The 19,049-nt window shown below is 37.0% G+C and overlaps 1 protein-coding gene across 2 annotated transcripts in view; it reads right to left on the bottom strand.

The window, feature by feature from the left end:
• DNAH8 (dynein axonemal heavy chain 8) overlaps window positions 1-19,049 on the bottom strand; it is a 322,731-nt gene that overhangs the window by 186,736 nt on the left and 116,946 nt on the right. For both annotated transcript variants that reach the window (XM_063812416.1, XM_054686792.1), the window contains 7 exons: window positions 18,539-18,774; window positions 16,660-16,764; window positions 12,525-12,638; window positions 10,321-10,383; window positions 6,901-7,001; window positions 2,403-2,540; window positions 2,004-2,244 (listed from right to left, as the gene is read on the bottom strand). In XM_063812416.1, the coding sequence (XP_063668486.1) occupies window positions 2,004-2,244; window positions 2,403-2,540; window positions 6,901-7,001; window positions 10,321-10,383; window positions 12,525-12,638; window positions 16,660-16,764; window positions 18,539-18,774 (998 nt within the window). The remainder of the gene's footprint in view (window positions 1-2,003; window positions 2,245-2,402; window positions 2,541-6,900; window positions 7,002-10,320; window positions 10,384-12,524; window positions 12,639-16,659; window positions 16,765-18,538; window positions 18,775-19,049) is intronic.

The raw sequence follows: 19,049 nt of genomic DNA, 5'->3' as shown, positions 1-19,049 counted from the left end.
AATAAATGTCCTAAGAATGATGTGGACCATGGTGATTTCTGAGGAGGGAGGCCTGTGCTGAGGAGGAACAGCTTCGTAGAGGAGGAGGTGAGATTCCAGCAGAGGCTCTCTGGGAGGAAGAGGAAATTCTGTACTGAAGGGAAGCCTTCCTTTAGAGGCAGTGAGTCCAGTAACAGCAGGAATCTAATTTGGCTAATGGTACAGCATGTGTGGCTGAGCAACTAGATGTATCGGGGGTAGACAGTACCAAGGCTCTGTTTTGTGTACCAAGAGTCATTAACAGAAGCCTGGAATTACTTGAAATTGTATAATAAAGCACAGCCTACGAATGGCTATATTATTAAGTATAAAAACCTACTTATAAGAAGGAGATGGTCACCAAAGTGTTTCTACCTCTTTGTTTCTTAGTGATATTTACAAATAGGACAAAAATGCTTTGAAAGAAAAGCTTTTTGTGCACACATGTTGTTAAAAAGAGGTAGGGGAAGGCAGAAAACCCAAACCATATATTTGGGAGATTTCTGGTCACATGGTGCATTTTCTCAACTCCAAAAACATAGAATAATGGATAAAATAATTTTTTTAAAGTAAGTAAAAAAGCAAACAGAGCCAGACTTAAAAAAAAGACAAACATATCCATGAACCAAAAGTGGAAAAGCTATGCAAACCAGTTGGTGGAGCTGAAACACAGGCCTGAGGCCTGGACACTGGGGCCAGGCCTTTGGTTCCCATGGGGTGAAGAAGAGTAAAAATGATCTATAGGAAAAGGAGTACCTGGGCTGGGGTCTAAAGCCCTCCATTCATGGAAGGAGGCTGAAAACACTGCCTCTAGCTGCCATCTAGGCAACTAGATTTAATGGAACTGTGGACCTGGGGGATGGGGTGACACAAAACCAGCCCCACAACCAGGACCTGAAATAGGTCAGCACATTCCTGGATCATCACACCACAGCACAGTAGAGGAAGGAGACCGCTATTACAACACCTGGCTCTCAACTTGGGGCTGAGGGGACATGGACAGTGTAGGAGGCAACCACAAAGCCACTAGACAAGGAAAACGAAGACACAAACGGACAGAGACAATTTTAACACATTATATAAGCCAGAATTTTTGAAATCCTGCCCATTCAAAATGAGCCCTCCCAGCCACCCCAATAAAAATTACAAAACCCATGAAAAAAATCTAAGGCTCAGAGGATAGCCAACATAAAAAACAATCACAGCAAAAATTCAGTCCAGGTGAAATTAATCTTAAAGAAGAATCTGAAAACATCTTTATGTTTAATTTGGAGTTGTTGAAGTATAGATAAAGATAGTATAGATAAAATAATATTGGCCATGAGTTGATAAATGCTAGAGCAAGGAGATCTTTACTTTTGTATGTGTTTAAAATTTTCCCTAATGAAAAATGTTTAAATAATTATGTTTAAAATGCTCAAAGAGATAAGCGAAGACATCTATAAATCTATAGATTTGAAACCTACAGATCTGGGAATATATATAGATTTAAGACTGTAGATCTAAGAATCTACAAAAGGGACAGAAAATTTTTAATGAAAAAATGAAAAAAAAAGATTGGCCACAAAAAAGAATGAATTAAAAATCTTGGAAAGGAAAAATGTAATAATAGAAAATTCTAAAAACTTAATAGACTGAACAGGAAAAAGCATAAAATTAGAAATTTGGAAAATAGTTCAGAGGGATTCACCAAGAACACAATACATAAATAAACAAATTTTTTTTTAAGTGGAAGTGCATTCTGGGGACAAGGAAGATGTATTGAAGGGTTCCAGAACAAATGTATTTCAAATAATCATATAATCTCATTGAGTTACAAGATTATTTCATAAAAGTCAAGAATGTTCAGGATCATTCCAAATTTTGAGGGTGCATTATAGAGGGCAATTAGTCCAACCTCTCATAAAATATCTGTACAACTCCCAGAAAAGAAAAAGCAGACATTCTTTAATGGATCATTGATAAGAACGTATACACTTATGTACCTCAATATCATCCTTATGTTTAAGGAGTGGTGCTTCCATGATATTTCTAAGGCAAAAAGAATCAGATTCCACATCAAATGGGGTTCCAGTTAACTCAGAGATTCTATCCCAGTGTCTCTGTTTCATGGCCTTATTGGTCATCATTTCCAGTAGAGGACATGACTCACTGAAATCATCAATTCTCTTTTTGAGATCCAAAAAAGCTTGCCAATCTTTAAGTCCTTTTGGAAGTTTACGACATCTTTCAGAAAGAAAGAGAAAAAAAAATATGCCACCTTCACATTTATTTGAGGAAGGTTTTATGTATATACACTATTATATTAGGGAATAAATTAGCTTCTGAAATACCTATAGGATCCTAAGAAGATAGGCATTATAAAAAATTCCATTGAAACTCACCTGTTTTGAAATTCCAGCAGTTCTGCATTAATTTTTTCAATATCTACATCTCCCCAAAGTATTTCATAATAACCACTAATACTGCTCATTACGGTGTCATACAATCCATACAGCTTCTGCAGCAAGTTGAGTTCTTTTCTGGGAAACAAAGTAACTAAGTTATCACATCATGTATAATATTTAATAAAGTCCATTATTGGAAAGGCAGAGTTCATCCAATCAAATATTTCATACATTGCATGTACAATGTCTTATGGATACCAAATGCATACAACTATATCCATTTTCAATACAAAGACTTCGTTAAAGATCTGTCATTAAGGCCAAGTTTACTGCTCCCAAATATTCCAAGTCAGACTATAACTTGACATTAGCAAATGGTTTATTCTGTAAAGAAAAAAATCTTGCTACTTTTTAATGAGAAACTTACTATACCAATCATTGCAAACAATGTGACCAAAACTTAATGATAAGGTCATAGCTGCGGCTAAGGTTTCATTTGACTTTTTTTTCTTTCAAATACAAGCTGGATTTTATGAGAACATTTCCCTTGACTAAGCCCTGATCTGCCTTTAAGATTGAGCTTAAACACCCTATTCCTACCAGAAGTTTTCCCTCATGTGGCCAGGTGTGGTGGCATGTGACTGTAGTCCCAGCTACTTGGGAGGCTGATGTGAAAGGACTGCTTCAGCCCAGGAGTTCAAGGATGCAGTGAGCTATGATTGCACCACTGCACTCCAGCCTGGGCAACAGAACAAGATCCTATCCAAAAAAAAAAATCCCACATGTGCCCAGATGAAGTTACTGTGTTTAAAACAAGAATAAAAGGTCCAAGTAAAGGAAAATTCTTAAATGTGTAAAACACCAAATTGACCACTCAACAGAATTTGTGGATTCTCCCAGAAATTCCTCAGCCCTTAGTATGCCATAAGGTTCTACTGGATTCAGTTTTAGTTTTCAAGTTTATTTATAAGGATTGACATTCACAACTTTTATTCTTCATCAGAGATACTTCAAAAACCAAAAATAAATTTTGTAATGAAGTAAAAGTCGTTCTATCTTTTTATTTTATTTTATTTTATTTTATTTTATTTTATTTTTGAGAGAGAATCTCACTCTGTTGCCCAGGCTGGAGTGCAGTGGCACGATCTCGGCTCACCATAACCTCTGCCTCCTGGGTTCAAGCAATTCCCCTGCCTCAGCCTCCCAAGTAGCTGAGATTACAGGCAGATGCCACCACGCCCGGCTAATTTTTGTATTTTTAGTAGAGATGAGGTCTCGTCATGTTAGCTAGGCTGGTCTTGAACTCCTGATCTCAGGTGATCGGCCCGCCTCAGCCTCCCTAAGTGCTGGGATTATAGGCATGAGCTACGGCACCCAGCCCATTCTATCTTGTAATTACCATGTAGGCGTAGTAGATTTTACAAATCTAAGACACATTCTGCAATCTTAGTTGTCCTATTTTTCCAATTCTTGATTCATTTTTCATCATTCTTAGAATTGTTTCATTACTACTTATTATTATTCTCAACTATGCTAAAAATGACTAAAAAAATAAGAAAAGAGAATGATGACATTGCCTAAAGGGTAATGCAACAGTGAAAAAAAAATGACTACTGCATCATCCTCCAGGCTTCTTACTGTATAACATGAAGTATTGCAAAATCTTTCAAAAAAGTATATAAAAAGAATGCCAGAGACACCATTTTTGTTGTCTTTTGATTTTTGCTTGTTTAATACAGTTGCTTTCATTTAATACAGTTAAGAATTCAGAATTTTTCATTTTCTACCTAAAAGGGTAAAGAGAAGAAAATTGACAAAGAAATGTGTTTCCCAAGTATTAAACAGGAAAGAGAAAGCAGCATTCCCTTTTGATGGTGAAATTGATTAATATGTGAAATCTCATACTATGTCTTCAGATGATCATAACCTAGATGAATTTTATAAAATCCAGTAATTTATAAGTAAACAATATATTTCCGTAGACTTCAATAGAAATAAGGGCCTTATCATGCAATATTTTGCAACAAGAACCTAAACTATTCCATTTTGTGAAAAAGATAAGTGAGAGTGTTCCTTCATTATTTATATTTACATAAGTTGTATTTGATACATTTCATAAGTGGACAAATGTTGAAGTCAGATGTGTATTCAAGGAAATAGATGATTTAGAAATTTAAAATTTCTTGGAATTGATCATTCAAATCTAAAAGTAAAGTCTTCAATATTTATGAAGCAAAACAGATGACAGTCTTCTCTTAAAAAAATGATGACTGTCCGAGTTTTCAACAGTTTTGAGTCTTGACAATGCAAGTGCAAGAAAAGTCAGAATTAATGATAAGCCACAGATCCATTGGAGATGATTTAAAATATGAAATCCATATTTACAGCATGGATATGCTCCAGTTTCACACATGACAGCTGATGAGGAGTTAGTCTCATTCAGTGCTGGTCCCCATTTTGTATATATACATCTTCAAACTAGGATATTACAGAATAAAAGTTTGAGTTTACTCTGCTTAAATTATTATTAAATCTTCTAATAAAAGTGCTTCTTCACCGGACATGGTGGCCCACGCCTGTAATCCCAGCACTTTGGGAGGCCAAGGCAGGCAGATCATCTGAGGTCAGGAGTTTGAGACCAGCCTGACCAACATGATGAAACCCCGTCACTACTAAAAATATAAAATTAGCCGGGCATGGTGGCACATGCCTGTAATCCCAGCTACTCGGGAGGCCGAGGCAGGCGAATCACTTGAACCCAGCAGGTGGAGGTTGCTGTGAGCCGAGATCATGTCATTGCTCTCCAGCCTGGGCAACAAGAGTGAAACTCCGTCTCAAAAAAAAAAAAAAGTGCTTCTCGGTTGGGTGCGGGTGCTCACACCTGAAATCTCAACACAATGGGAGGCTGAGATGGGAGGATCACTTGAGCCCCAAAGTTCAAGACTAGCCTGGGCAACATAAGGAGACTCCTGTATGTATAAAAAATTTTTTTTAAATTACCTGGGCCCAGTGGTATGCACCTATAATCCCCACTACCTGGGAGGCTGAGGCAGGAGGATCACTTGAACTACGGAAGTCAAGTGATTCCACCACTACACTCCAGTACTAGCAACAGAGTGAGATCCTGTCTCAAAAAAAAACAAACAAACAAACAAACAAAAAAACTTCAAAGCTTCTCACCATTCTCACCATTCTCTAATTCTCACCATTCTCTAAAATTATTCATAAAATTTAAAATATCAAAATGAAAATGGTCTGTTGGTCCAGATGGTAAATGGTGATGATGATTTCTCCTGCTAGCCTGAGGGTGAACGCATTGGATCTCAGGCTGAGTGTGCATCACAGTCACCTGGAGAGTGTGTAAAATGCAGATTTTCTGGGACCCAATCCCAGAGGTTCTGATTCAGTAAATCAGAAATGAGGGCCAGACATCCGCAATTCTAACACAATTGGCTAATGGATTACGTTTGGAGAATGACTGTTTTAGAAAGAGAATACAAACCACCTACCCTAAATGGCTGAAGCATTCATTTCTCTTCAGAAAATTTCATGTCTATTTTCACGAAATTTTCATGTTGCGGCTTTGAAGGAAGTCAACATAAACTTATTTTCTAAAGCCAAGACTCTAATGAGCTAATACTATCACTGTATTAATGTTGCTTTTAAGGAAAGTTATATTTCAAATTCTTTAAGAATATTCTAAAATTTGATTGAAATACACTTGTTTATATGTGTGGTTTATAATCAATTAGCTTATTTGGACGTCAATCTCAATAAATTCTATGTCTACCCAATGGGGAAGAGCATTTTACCACAAATGGAGTAAGAAGGCAAGGGGAGCCAGGCGTGGTGGCTCACGCCTGTAATCCCAGCACTTTGGGAGGCCGAGGCGGGCGGATCACGAGGTCAGGAGATCGAGACCATCCTGGCTAACATGGTGAAACCCCGTCTCTACTAAAAACACAAAAAAATTAGCCGGCCATGGTGGTGGGAGCCTGTAGTCCCAGCTATTCGGAAGGCTGAGGCAGGAGAATAGCATGAATCTGGGAGGCAGAGCTTGCAGTGAGCCGAGATTGCGCCACTGCACTCCAGCCTGGGCAACAGAGCGAGACTCTGTCTCAAAAAAAAAAAGAAGGCAAGGGGAGCCAGGAAGGTTATTCCTCTAAATAAACAAAAGTTACTCAAAATTGCTGTGCTTCTGCATAATCACTGACACTATGCAAAAACAGTCAAAAGAAAAAGTAAAGCATAGGCTAAATATAGACCATGCATGCTCAAAATTTTAGCAACATATTTTTTACTCCCCTAGAACGTTTCTTTTGTATAGGAGACTGTGTGTCCAATTTGTAAAGAATAGCTGGAATAAGGAGAATATTCAATTGTGCTCCAAGCTGTAGTGTCCTCTGCATGATAAAGGATTTAATGGTGACATGATTCTTCTAATAGATAGTATTTAATTATTTGCATGTAATACTTGCTTATTTTCTAAACTTACCTGGTTTTGTGTAAAACCTCATAATCAGTTACAGGCAATCCAAAAAGTTGTTCACCAGATGAATATGTAAGAAATTTCCTCCACAGATCATCAAAACTGGCCTGTAACAAAGGTTTTTAAATTGTACTAAAATACAATTAATTCAGTAGAATTAAAGTGGAATTTATTTTCATTGGGATAAAAGCTAGGTTGAGGTTTATTAAGTAATAGCTATAAAATAAGGATTTGTGAAGCAAATTTATACTGATACCAAGCTATCAGAGAAAAAGTTAAACACTTAGGAAAGTTCGCTTTCAAGCATTCTAAAAGCATTCATTTTATATAAAATTATTTCTTCTTCTTCTCCAGAAGGCCTATATTTCGAGTTCCCATAAGTACATCTAAAAGTAATAAAGCTGCATTTTTAAAACTCTACAATTCAGGATTTTTCAGTAATTTAGACTGGCCATCTCTATCCTACAGGGCTCAAATGAGCAAAGTGTTAGTCTAATCCATTCAGTCCTGTTTTCTGTACATGCAATGAAGAGTCTATAAAAAAGAAGATCCAATTTTAACACCATTTGAAATAATTCTAACAACTTAAATCACCAAAGTTAATGCACATGTCTTTTAATTTTTCCTTTTGAATTGGGATTTGAATATCCTATATTTGGGATGCTAAATATTAGCAATGTTCAAAGCACAAATGCCAACAGAAGTAACCCATCTGTGAGGACATATGAGCACTCTGTGTAAGTGGTACAGCATATTCCCAAGAACCCTAAATTCCCAGCCCTGGAGAATATCCAGCATCAGACCTCACAAGGCTTAGACAAAAATACAGATCTGACTGATACGTTAGTATATTTTACAGGACCCAGATCAGGAAGGCACGAAGATACCAGGTGAACTCGAATGAACTCTTAGTTCCTAGAGGGCAAGTGCCATATTTTGTACTTTGTGTATTCCTTGGTGGTTGGCATGGTGGTTATTCAATAAATGTACTGAATGAAGAGTCCATAGGATTCTTCACTATGAAGAGTGGGACTATGTGAACACTAAGGAAGGATAAACAATAACACTAAAGTTAGAATACATTAAAATAATGGTGTTTAAAAACTCATCAATGTGTAAAGACTATTGATGGATGCTAATCACTCACCTTTTTTTTCCTTCAGGTTGCAAGTAACATAAAAACACCCACAGCATCAGCTGAACAGGAATAAAGTATCAGCTTTGTCAACAGGCCGGCAGGGTGCCCAAGAACTCCCCAAAATAAATTTGCATGAGAGAGCACCATCAGGACCCAAGGCCCAATATAAGGCACCTCTACCTTCACACATCCAGCCTTTGGCACCTGTTTTTTTTAGGGGGTTGGAGTACATCTCATTTTGAAAAGGGTTGTGTCTACAAATCTGACCTCAAGTCACATATCCCAGTGAAGTGCATGCCAAACAGCCTGTTTGGCTCACACCTCGAGAGAGAGGCAGAACAGAAGGTACAGAAAGGCAAAAGATGTGCCCTACATTGCCTTTTTTTTTTTTTTGAGATGGTTTTTTTGTTGTTGTTGTTTTGTTGGGTTTTGTTGTTGTTGTTGTTGTTTTGTTTTGTTTTGAGATGGAGTCTTGCTCTGTTGCCCAGGCTGGAGTGCAGTGGTGCGATCTTGGCTCACTGCAACCTTCACCTCCCAGGTTCAAGCAATTCTCCTGCCTCAGCCTCCTGAGTAGCTGGGACTACAGGCACATGCCACAATACCTGGCTACATTAGCAAGCACACCCCTGGGTAAAATCTTGGCACATAATGTCCCAGTTGCTGACTAATCAGTTGGTTTACATCACATGCCCTAAATTTTCTCTGCAAACTTGAAAACAAGGTCATCCGCTCAAACAAGCCCCAAAGCTACTCCTCCTACTACATGCCCTCCTTCGATAAGTAGTTCTACCTTCGTCAATATGCCCAAGTTGGAAACCTTTAACTTTTTCCCTCAAACCAGGTTTCAGGCCCGTCAATTCTGCTTCATTAATAAATTCATGATCCATCCAATTTTCTTCATTATACAGGTGTCACTTGCTTGGTCTCCCTCTTTACAATTTCTTGCTTTTACTACCAAAACTGCCCTCAGTTTGATCTTCCTCTCTCCAAACCAGTCTCCACATTAGTACCACTAAAAATCTTTAAAAAACCAACTATTTTAATAATTCAAGTATGATCATATCACTCCCTGCTTAGAACCCTCCAACCCTCAAGATAGAATTCAGACTCCTTATTATTGCCTACCGGGCCCTCCACTGGTGCTCGCTGCCCACTCTGTCACCTCGTTCCTCACCACTAACCTCTTTAGTACTGCATCCCCAAGGTACACGACCCCACCCTACACTCCTTACATCTCCCCATATTGCCCTACTAGTTTCCTCTCTGCCGGGCCTTTGTATGAGCTGCAAATTCTGCCTAACTTTCTTTTTCCCCTCCTTCTTCCCCTGGCTAACTCTAATTAGTCCTTCAAGATGCAGCTTAGATTCTTCCTCTTTCAGGAAGCCTTCTCCATCTGCTCTAACAGCCCATCTGTTTCCATTACACAATTTCACATACCTAGGTCACATCTCTCATCGCACTTGCAGTTTTCTCTCTAGCTTGCTATCTCTCTATCAGATTTTAGCAGCTTAGAGGTAAGAACCACTTCTTCATCAAATTTCTCCTGAGCAAGCCACACAGTAGGCATCTGATCTTTTTTTTTGTTTTTGTTTTTGTTTTTGTTTTTTTTTATTACTAAGAATGCAGGTGGGAAAGGGGACATGAAAAGAACATAATCACACTATTCAGCCACTGTGGGAAACAGGAAAAAGAGCAGGAGCAAAGAAGAGAATTGCTTGATGCTCCTGAGGAGGAAGTTCACATAGAAATCCATGAATTTGCAAAGTATTAATCCATGTGGATGTGTTAACTTTCTCTAGATGCGCTCAGCAATCTGAGTGTAGAAAAAGATGGTGAATGGTTGGCCTGATCCAATGAGTATTGTACAGGCAGAGGAGACAGGACAAAGAAGTAGGGAAACTTAAAGAGATGGACGCAAAAGGAAGACAAAATAATGAATACAGAGGGAAAACATTTGCCAATATTTAAAATATTATTTTGATAAATTTTACTATACTATGATTTCTTATTACTTTACATATCAAATGAAATGCTTAGAACTAAAATAAGTTATATTCTTAAGTTGAGAATCAGTCTTATTCTCTAAAAATACAGAGAGCTATTCTGTGGAGAGGAGCATGGAGGGAGACAGAGGAGTCAATTGCATCATTTAGCAGATTAGAATACAATTAAGGACTGATGTACTTGAAACACAAACTTTTCTATTATAAAGTAAAACCTCCATCTTTCCCCAAAAACATTTTTTTAAATTACACATTGTCGATGTAACAAAAAAAATGTGGTTTCACCTGAAATATCTGTAGCCTGTTGCTAGCTTCTTGGGGTGGTATATTTGGAACCATGGGTCCTTCCTGTAAGGAAGAATATAATCTCCATTTTCATTCTTAATCATATGTATTTGTCAGTTTATTGGGTTTATCTATTATTTCCATTTAAGTAAACAAGCATTATTTTTAATTTAAATTATTTAATTGTGTCCCGTACTTGAAGCTTTTATTTATTTCTAACAGCTTTATTGAGATGGAATTCACATACTATACAATTCGTTCATTTAAAGTGTACAAGTCAATGATTTCTAGTACATTCACAGGGTTGTGCAACCATGACCACAATCATTTAGAACATTTTCATCACTCTATCTTCCATTCATTTTTAAAGGACCCTGACAGAGCTAATAAAAAATGTGACAAAATTACATTCTATATGGAGTATGTACCCCAAGGGCTCTGCCAAATTTCATTTATGATTACAAATGATGATGCTGTGTTTGTGCATTAGAATAACTGATACAGAGTTCTGAGAACATCCTCTTTTTAATAATTGTTCAGCCCAATATGGAAATAGGGACACACGTAAGTTGAATATTTGGAAGAAGCAGAAAGCAGTGTCTGGTGGCTATGAACCAGAACACAGTTGCAAAATAATCCTCAAAAACAGTCCCCAAAATAAGTAAAGGAATAAATGAATTTATAGCAACAAATTAAAATAACAGGGGCTACTCCCAATGGAAAAATGAAGGCTATTAAGTATATTAACATGGTCAATCATGATATGATAGATATACTAAATAATAGACTAGATTCCCAATATAATAGTGTTTAAAAAGTAAACTGAGGCCCAATAATTTTTTTTTAAGTTTATCTGAGCACACAGTAATTCATAAATTGGGAAACTCCCAACTAGACTTGGTTCAGGGTCTCCACTGCAGAAGGATTTTACAGAGTGAGCACAGAAGTAATGCAAAGAAAACATTTTATTGGTTTCATTTATAAAGTTGTCTTCTTTGGTCTATCCTGCTGGAAAGTCCCCAGTTATATAATTACGGGATTGTTTGCAGCTTCTGATTAGTTAAGCTGTTTCTAATATAGGCATTTATAAGAAATAGTGTGTTCAGATTTGCTTATGTCTGCAAATTGTGCAAGGGCAAGGTAACTTAAGAAGCCTGACTGGCTGTGTCTGTTCAGGGATTCTTCAGACCTGGTCTCCATTTTAAATTTACTTTAACAATAGAATGAGGGGGCAAATCAACAGATATGTTTAGTACATGTTAAAAAAAAAAGCATTATATAAGTGACTGGCTGTGTCTGTTCAGGGACTCTTCAGACCTGGTCTCCATTTTAGATTTACTTTAACAATAGAATGAGGCAGCAAATCAACAGATATGTTTAGCACATGTTAAAAAAAAAAGCATTATATAAGTAGCACCAAGGGCTTAAATCATCTTATGAATACAGATCCACTGTGACCACTAAAAGAAAGAATATTTCAGGGGAACATATTCAGTCTTGAGTTTAACTTCAAGGTCAACATTATCAGTCAGAATACCAGTTTGAGTAGCATACGGGACTGATCCAGTATGACATCTATTATTTATTCTCAGGGACCTTTTTGGTTCTCTAAGAGTTAGTGAGAATGCAAAATCAATGGCATAATATCCTGGTATTAGACGTTTATAGTTTCTCACGGCCTTCCAACAACTATATTACATTTTCTACCATGAGAATTCAGCCCCCGAGAAAGGACAAAACCAGACCCTTTGTTCCTTCCACAATCTCCAAAGTTGTTGCTCCTTTTAACAGTAAAATCTGTTTTCTTTCTCTATAAAATTTGCTTAAAGCAAGCTTGCCCAACCCACAGCCCACAGGCCACATGAAGCCCAGGACAGCTTTGAATGCAGCCCAACACAAATTCATAAACTTTCTTAAAACAGTATGAGATTTTTCTGCAATTTTTAAAAGCTAATCAGCTATCGTTAGTGTTAGCGTATTTTATGTGTGGCCCAGAAAAATTCTTCTTCCATTATGGCCAAGGAAGCCAAAAGATTGGACATCCCTGGTTTAAAGGATGAGCTATCCCCTTTTTCTGATAGCTGCAAATACGCAAATATAGCCACATACATGCAACGTACCTATTCCTCAGGGTTCATCACTTTCATTTCATATAAACACATCACAGAACATTTCAACATGCAGCAAGAAAATACTTAAATTACCAACTCATATGCTTCTGCAAAGTTTATCACGTCCTCACGAAAAACTTCCACAGACTCAAGTAGATTGCTTTTAAACTTTGGCTGCACTTGAACTAGGTCCTCTTGTACCGAAACCTACAATTAAAAAGAATATTCAACCTGAGAGTGAAAGTAACATATTAAAAACAAAAATTACAATTCTATTCCAACAAGTTTGTTATCTCACAGATATCCTATATGAACAAGGAAGTCTCTGTTTGCTTGTAATAAAATATATTAACAACCCAAATGAACCTACAGGAGACTCAAATCATTCTAGCCTGTGACTCAAGAGGCAAAGCCAATTTCTCTGTAACTGTTTCTGGTTGATCCAGTTCAGGCCATCACTGTGACATGGGAGACAGATACTATTATTGGCATGGTCTGGGTCACATGTTGTCTGTGGAGCTAGGCCAAGACTTGGGATTAGCAATCTCTAATAAGTTCACATGCCTGCAGTCGTTGGAGCAAATTCCTAAAAGAAAGTGATATTACTCTAGGTATTAAAAAAAATAGCAAATACCCTACACAATGGTCCTGAAATACTCTGCTTAAACCTTCAATAATAATTGCCAGCACTTAAATAATGCTTGCTATCTGCCATGCTCTCTATATATGTTAACTCTTTTAATCTTTGTAACAACCCTATGAAGAAAATTGTACTATGCTAATATGATTACCATTTTACAGTTGAGAAAACTGAGGTACAGAGAGGCTAAGTAACTTCTCCAAAGTCCCAGCACCAGTATCAGGCAAAGTCAAGATTCAAAACCTGGCTGTGTAGTTCCAGGGCCCCTGCTCTTAACTGCTGTCAACAATAGCAGCTATCTTTAGATTGGAACATATATTACCTCAAGTTCAATGGTGACTGTAGTATAGAACAATCTATCTCTGCTAAAGGATGGGTTAGTGGGTTTAACACTAACCATTAAAGAGATAGAGGAACAACCTAAGTGAGTCTCTTTTTTTTTTTTTTTTTTGAGATGGTGTCTCACTCTGTCACCAGGGTGGAGACTGGAGTGCAGTGGCACAATCTCAGTTCACTGCAGTCTCAACCTCTGGGGCTCAAGTGATCCTCCCATCTCAGCCTCCCAAATAGCCAGAACTACAGGTGTGTGCTGCCATGTCCAGCTAATTTTTGTATTTTTTGTAGAGACAAGGTTTTGACATGTTGCCCAGGCTGGTCTGGAACTCCTGGGCTCAAGTGATCCACCCATCTCAGCCTCCCAAAGTGCTGGGATTACAGGTGTGAGCCACCATGCTCAGCCATGAATCTTTTCCATTGAAATAATAGCAGAAAATTGGGTTTCACTAAACCTCAACAGAGATTTCCTATTTCTTTTCTAAGACTCGCTTCTCTGACTAACCTGCAAGAGGAGTAAGCTATTAGTTAATATTGGATATGAATTTAAATAAACATGAGTTTATTTCTTTCAAAAAAGTATTTTATATACATTACCTCAAGTAAGCCTCATAGACACATAAAAAAATTATCCTTCCTAAATGACCCCAAGAAGAAGTTGAGAAACAAATGTTATTAACTTGCATAAAATCATCCAACTGACTGGTAGTAGAGCTATAGTCACAAGCCGTGACCTCAGCTTCAGTTTTGTGTCTCCTTGCTGTTGTGTCTTGCTTCAGTATAAGTGACAAATATTTCCATAAATAAGAAATGCTAAAGCCAATGTCCAATTTAATTTTCTATAAAATTCAGTATAATTAAAGAATGTAGGTCATCCCTTGGAGTTCTTTTTTTTTTTTTTTTTTTTTTTTTGAGACAGAGTCTCACTCTGTTGCCCAGGCTGGAGTGCAGTGGCGCGATCTCGGCTCACTGGAAGCTCCGCCTCCCGGGTTCACGTCTTTCTCCTGCCTCAGCCTCCCGAGTAGCTGGGACTACAGGTGCCTGCCACCATGCCTGGCTGATTTTTTTGTATTTTTAGTAGAGGCAGGGTTTCACTGTGTTAGCCAGGATGGTCTCGACCTCCTGAACTTGTGATCCGCCCACCTCAGCCTCCCAAAGTGCTGGGATTACAGGCGTGAGCCACCATGCCTGGCCCCTTGGAGTTCATTTTTAATGTCTAATTTTGGTGTATAAATGTTTATCAACTTCAAAAATGCTTAGAGAAATTTGTAGCTATCAAGTTCTACATTAAAAGAAAAAAAATCTCAAATCAGTAACCTCAACTTTGCAAATTAAACAAAGAAGAATAAATTAAACCCAGAGCAAGAAGAAAAGAAATGATAAAAACTAGAGCACAAATAAATGGTAGACAGAATAGAAAAACAATAGAGAAAATCAACAAACCAAAGTTTTTTATTTGAAAAGACTGACAAAATTGACTACCTTTACCTAGACTAAGTAAGAATAAAGGAGAGAAGATGCAAATTACTAAAATTAGGAATGAAAAAGGGGACATCACTACCAGCCTAACAGAAATAGAAAGGACTATAAAGACAATCAGCAGAGTGAACAGGCAACCTAGAAATGGTAGGGGAAAATGGAGAGTTGTTGTTTAATAGAGTATCAGTTTTGCAAGATTTTTGGCAAGTTCTGGAGATTGGTTGCACAGCAATGTGAATATACTTAACACTACTAAAATGGTTAAGAAGGTAAATTTTATGTTACATGCATTTTGCCACTATTTTCTTTTTAAAGCTTAGCACAAAGCTACTATAATCAAGACAGTGTGGTGCTGGCATAAGGATAGGCATATAGATAAAAAGAATAGAAATTGAGAGTCTGAAATAAACCCTTACATCTATGATCAATTGATTTTCAGCAAGGCTACCAAGACAATTTGTTGGTGAAAGGATAGTTTTTTCAGTAAACAATGTCAATGCAACTGGATTATCTACATGCTTTTATATGAAGTCGAATACCTAACTTATACCATATGCACAAATTAACTCAGAATGTATCAGAAATCAAAATTTCAGTGCTAAAGTTATAAAACTCTCATAAGAAAATATGGCAGTAAATCTTTGTAACTCTAGATTGGGCAATGGTTTCCCAGATAACATACCAAAAACACCAACAACAACAACAATAAAAAGATGAACTAGACTTCATCAAAGTAAAAAACTTTGTGCATCAAAAGACACCATCAATAAAGCGAAAAGATAACCCACAGAAGAGAAAACATTTGCAAATCACATATCTGATAAGAAACTTGTATCCATAATATATAAAGAATTCTTACAACTCAAAAGTAAAAAGACAACAAAATTTTAAAAAATCAAGCAAAGGATTTAAATTCACATTTCTCCAAATAAGATATACAAATGACCAATAAAATGGCCACATGAAAACATGCTCTATCTCATTAGGCATTAGGAAAATGAAGTCCTCGCACATGGACAATATGGATGAAGTTTGAAAAATTATGTTAAGTGAAAGAATCAAGTTACGAAAGACCATATATTGTATGATTTAGTCTACATTAAATGTCCAGAAAAGGAAAATCCACAGAAACAGAAAGTAGATTAGTGGTTGCCAGGGCTGGCGCAAGAGAGAGAATCAGGAGTGATTGCTAATGGGCATGGGGTTTCCTTTGGGGGGTGATAATGTTTTAAAATTAGACAATGACAGTGGTTAAGCAACGATGTGAATATACTAAAAAACACTGAATTGCATGCTTTAAAATGGTAAACTTTATGGTATGTGTATTCTATCTCAATAAAGCCATTAAAATAATTTATAGTCTCACATTGCTTGATGATGGTAATAGGCTGAGAAATGTGTCATTAGGTGATTTTGTCGTGTGAACATCATTGAGTGTACTTACACAAACCTAGAGGGATAGCCTACTGCACACCTAGGCTATATGGTATGGCCTATTGCTGCTAGGCTACAAACCTCTACAGCATGTTACTATACTGAATGCTGAAGGCAATTCTAGACAATGGTAAGCATTTGTGTATCTAAATATAGAAAAGGATCAGTAAAAATACGGTATTATAATCTTATGAGATCACCGTTGTATATGCAGTCTGTTGTTGACTGAAACATTGTTACGTGGCACATGACTGTATATTAAGCTTTAAAAAGGTATAAAATACCTTTTTTTTCTGGAGATAGTGACTTAAGAAAAAATAATGTAGTTAAATTCATACTTACAGCTTTGCTCTGCAATTTGTTGAAAGAATATCTTAAGGTATCAACTGCTTCTGATTCTTCTTTGGTTACTTCAACTTCAAATCTGTTTAAAATAGCATAGGCTTCCTGCAGGATGAAGGTGGAGTTTAGAAATATCACAAGGGAAAGCCATTGCCAAATGATTTAGACGCCTTCTAGAAACACATTCCTATGTCTTAGAAGAAGACAGCATGTTCTAGAAAAGTGGTTTCCAAAATTAAAAGTGTATGAAAAGCACCTTTAGATTCTGACTACCAGATACTAACTCTGGATCACAGGCTCTGAAATCTGCATTTAATAAGCACCTAGGTGATTCTGATGGAGATGTATATGTCTCTCTTTTTCCTCCTTGACCCTATGTCAATACCACATAAGATACAGACTGTATTAAAACAGGGGTTGACTATACAAGGAACAGAATGAAATGATGTGGGAGATACTCCAAAGAAAAGAAACTTGAATGATCCAGGGTCCAAGGGATGACCAGTAATTGTCTTCACCAAAAAAAAAAAAAAAAAAAAAAGTATGGTAAAGAATTAAGCTTCTGCAGTCAGGGAAAATTTGATATAATAATTTATTATATCTTGAAGTCTGGCTGGTCAGCATCCAAAATCCCCAAATACTAAGATTTTTTTAAAGCAGTAAAAGTAAAAAGTTCATTAGCTACCAAAGAGTATAAACTCTCAATGGGTTCAAGAACGCATAAAACAGTCATAAATATTGGGTACCATAAAGAGGCAGTAGTGGTGTCAAGTCCCCAGATATTGTAGGCAATGAGGCAGTACATTGTTTATAGACAACAAAACAATAATAAAAAGAATCAGAAGCCTGATTTTTATCACCATGTATCAGAAATTCTAAATAATATTAGTCCTAAAACATTCTAAATATTAGTAATAGACAAACTCACCAAGGCTATCCAAGTCCTGATCCCCAAAGTCTGCGAACATATTATCTTATATGGTAAAAGGGACTTTGCAGATATGATTATGTTAAGGAGCTTGCTATGGGGAGATTACCCTGGATTAACAGGCGGGCCTGATGTAATCACAAAAGTCCACATAAGAGAAAGAGTGTGGCAGGAAAGTAGGTGTGAGAGAAGACACAATGACAGAAATGGGCGTAGAAGTGATGGCATCACTAGAAGGGAACCATGAGCCAAGGCACGTGGGCAGCCCCTAGAAGCTGGAAAAAGGAGGGAATGGATTCTCCCCTAGAGCCTCCAGGAGCAACATGGCCCTGCTGACATCTTGATGTTAGCCCCATTAGATCCATTTTTGGACTTCTGATGTCTAGAACTGTAAAATAAACAATCTGTGTTGTTTTAAGCCATTAAGTTGGTGGTGATTTGTTATAGCAGCAATAGGAAACTCATACTGTTTCCTAAAAACATCTTTCATTGATGTAAGTTCCAACAGTTTACTATGGAGACTGAGGGAACTGTTTCTGCCATACTGCCTGTGATACACCACCGGTCATGAGTGAGACCTATAATTGGTTTCTAAGGCAAGCCAAAGATATTGGGAGAACTTGCCTAACATGTTGGGATTGACATGACAAGGGACAATTATTTCTTTCCACAAAATGTTGGTGCCAGTATCAAAAAATAAACACTACCTACCCCACTATAGCATTATTAATATATTAATATTCCTTTGTATTACAACAGTGTCTTTTGTATACTGTTCACTGTTGATAATTGCCAAAATTCTCCCAAAGACGTCAACATCAGAGATGAGAAATAGGCAGACTGTGCTACATAATAGATGAATATGTTAAAGAATCACTTTCTTAGTGTGTCTCTATTTCTTTAAAACACAAAAAAGCATTCCAAGAAAAAAAAAATGCAATCATTTCTTACTTCAATTGGTCCCAAAGTCATGTCCATTTGAATTTCATTATCACGTATGCAAGACAAGGCTTCCATTGCAAATCTGACATCATCTAAATCACGAATAGGTCTAGATAACTTTTTTAGGTATTCATTAATAAATGCTATCATGTCTGACATTTTCTTTTTGTATTCTTCATTCAGATATCGACAGAGTAACATCTTCCATGCCTTGGCCTCAATGGATAAGGCCAATTTCATTGGCTCTGATGAAGACAAGAAGAAATTAAATTAGAATATAACTGGCATTCTGAAACTATAAGGGCATCTATAATTGCTCTGTCCAATTCAATAGTCACTAACCACATGTGGCTTTTGAACACTTGAAATGTGGTTAGTATGAATTACATGTGCTATAAGGTCACTAGATTTTGAAGACTTAATTCCTGTCCCCATAGAGCATGTATGCCCGTGGAGATGTGCATGAGTTTGACACCACAGCCCATGGGGGAGCATTTTTGAAATTAGTTCTATCACTGTT

Source organism: Pan troglodytes, chromosome 5 (genome assembly GCF_028858775.2).
Source record: "Pan troglodytes isolate AG18354 chromosome 5, NHGRI_mPanTro3-v2.0_pri, whole genome shotgun sequence".
Classification (NCBI taxonomy): domain Eukaryota; kingdom Metazoa; phylum Chordata; class Mammalia; order Primates; family Hominidae; genus Pan; species Pan troglodytes.
This window is presented reverse-complemented; position numbering and strand designations above follow the sequence as displayed.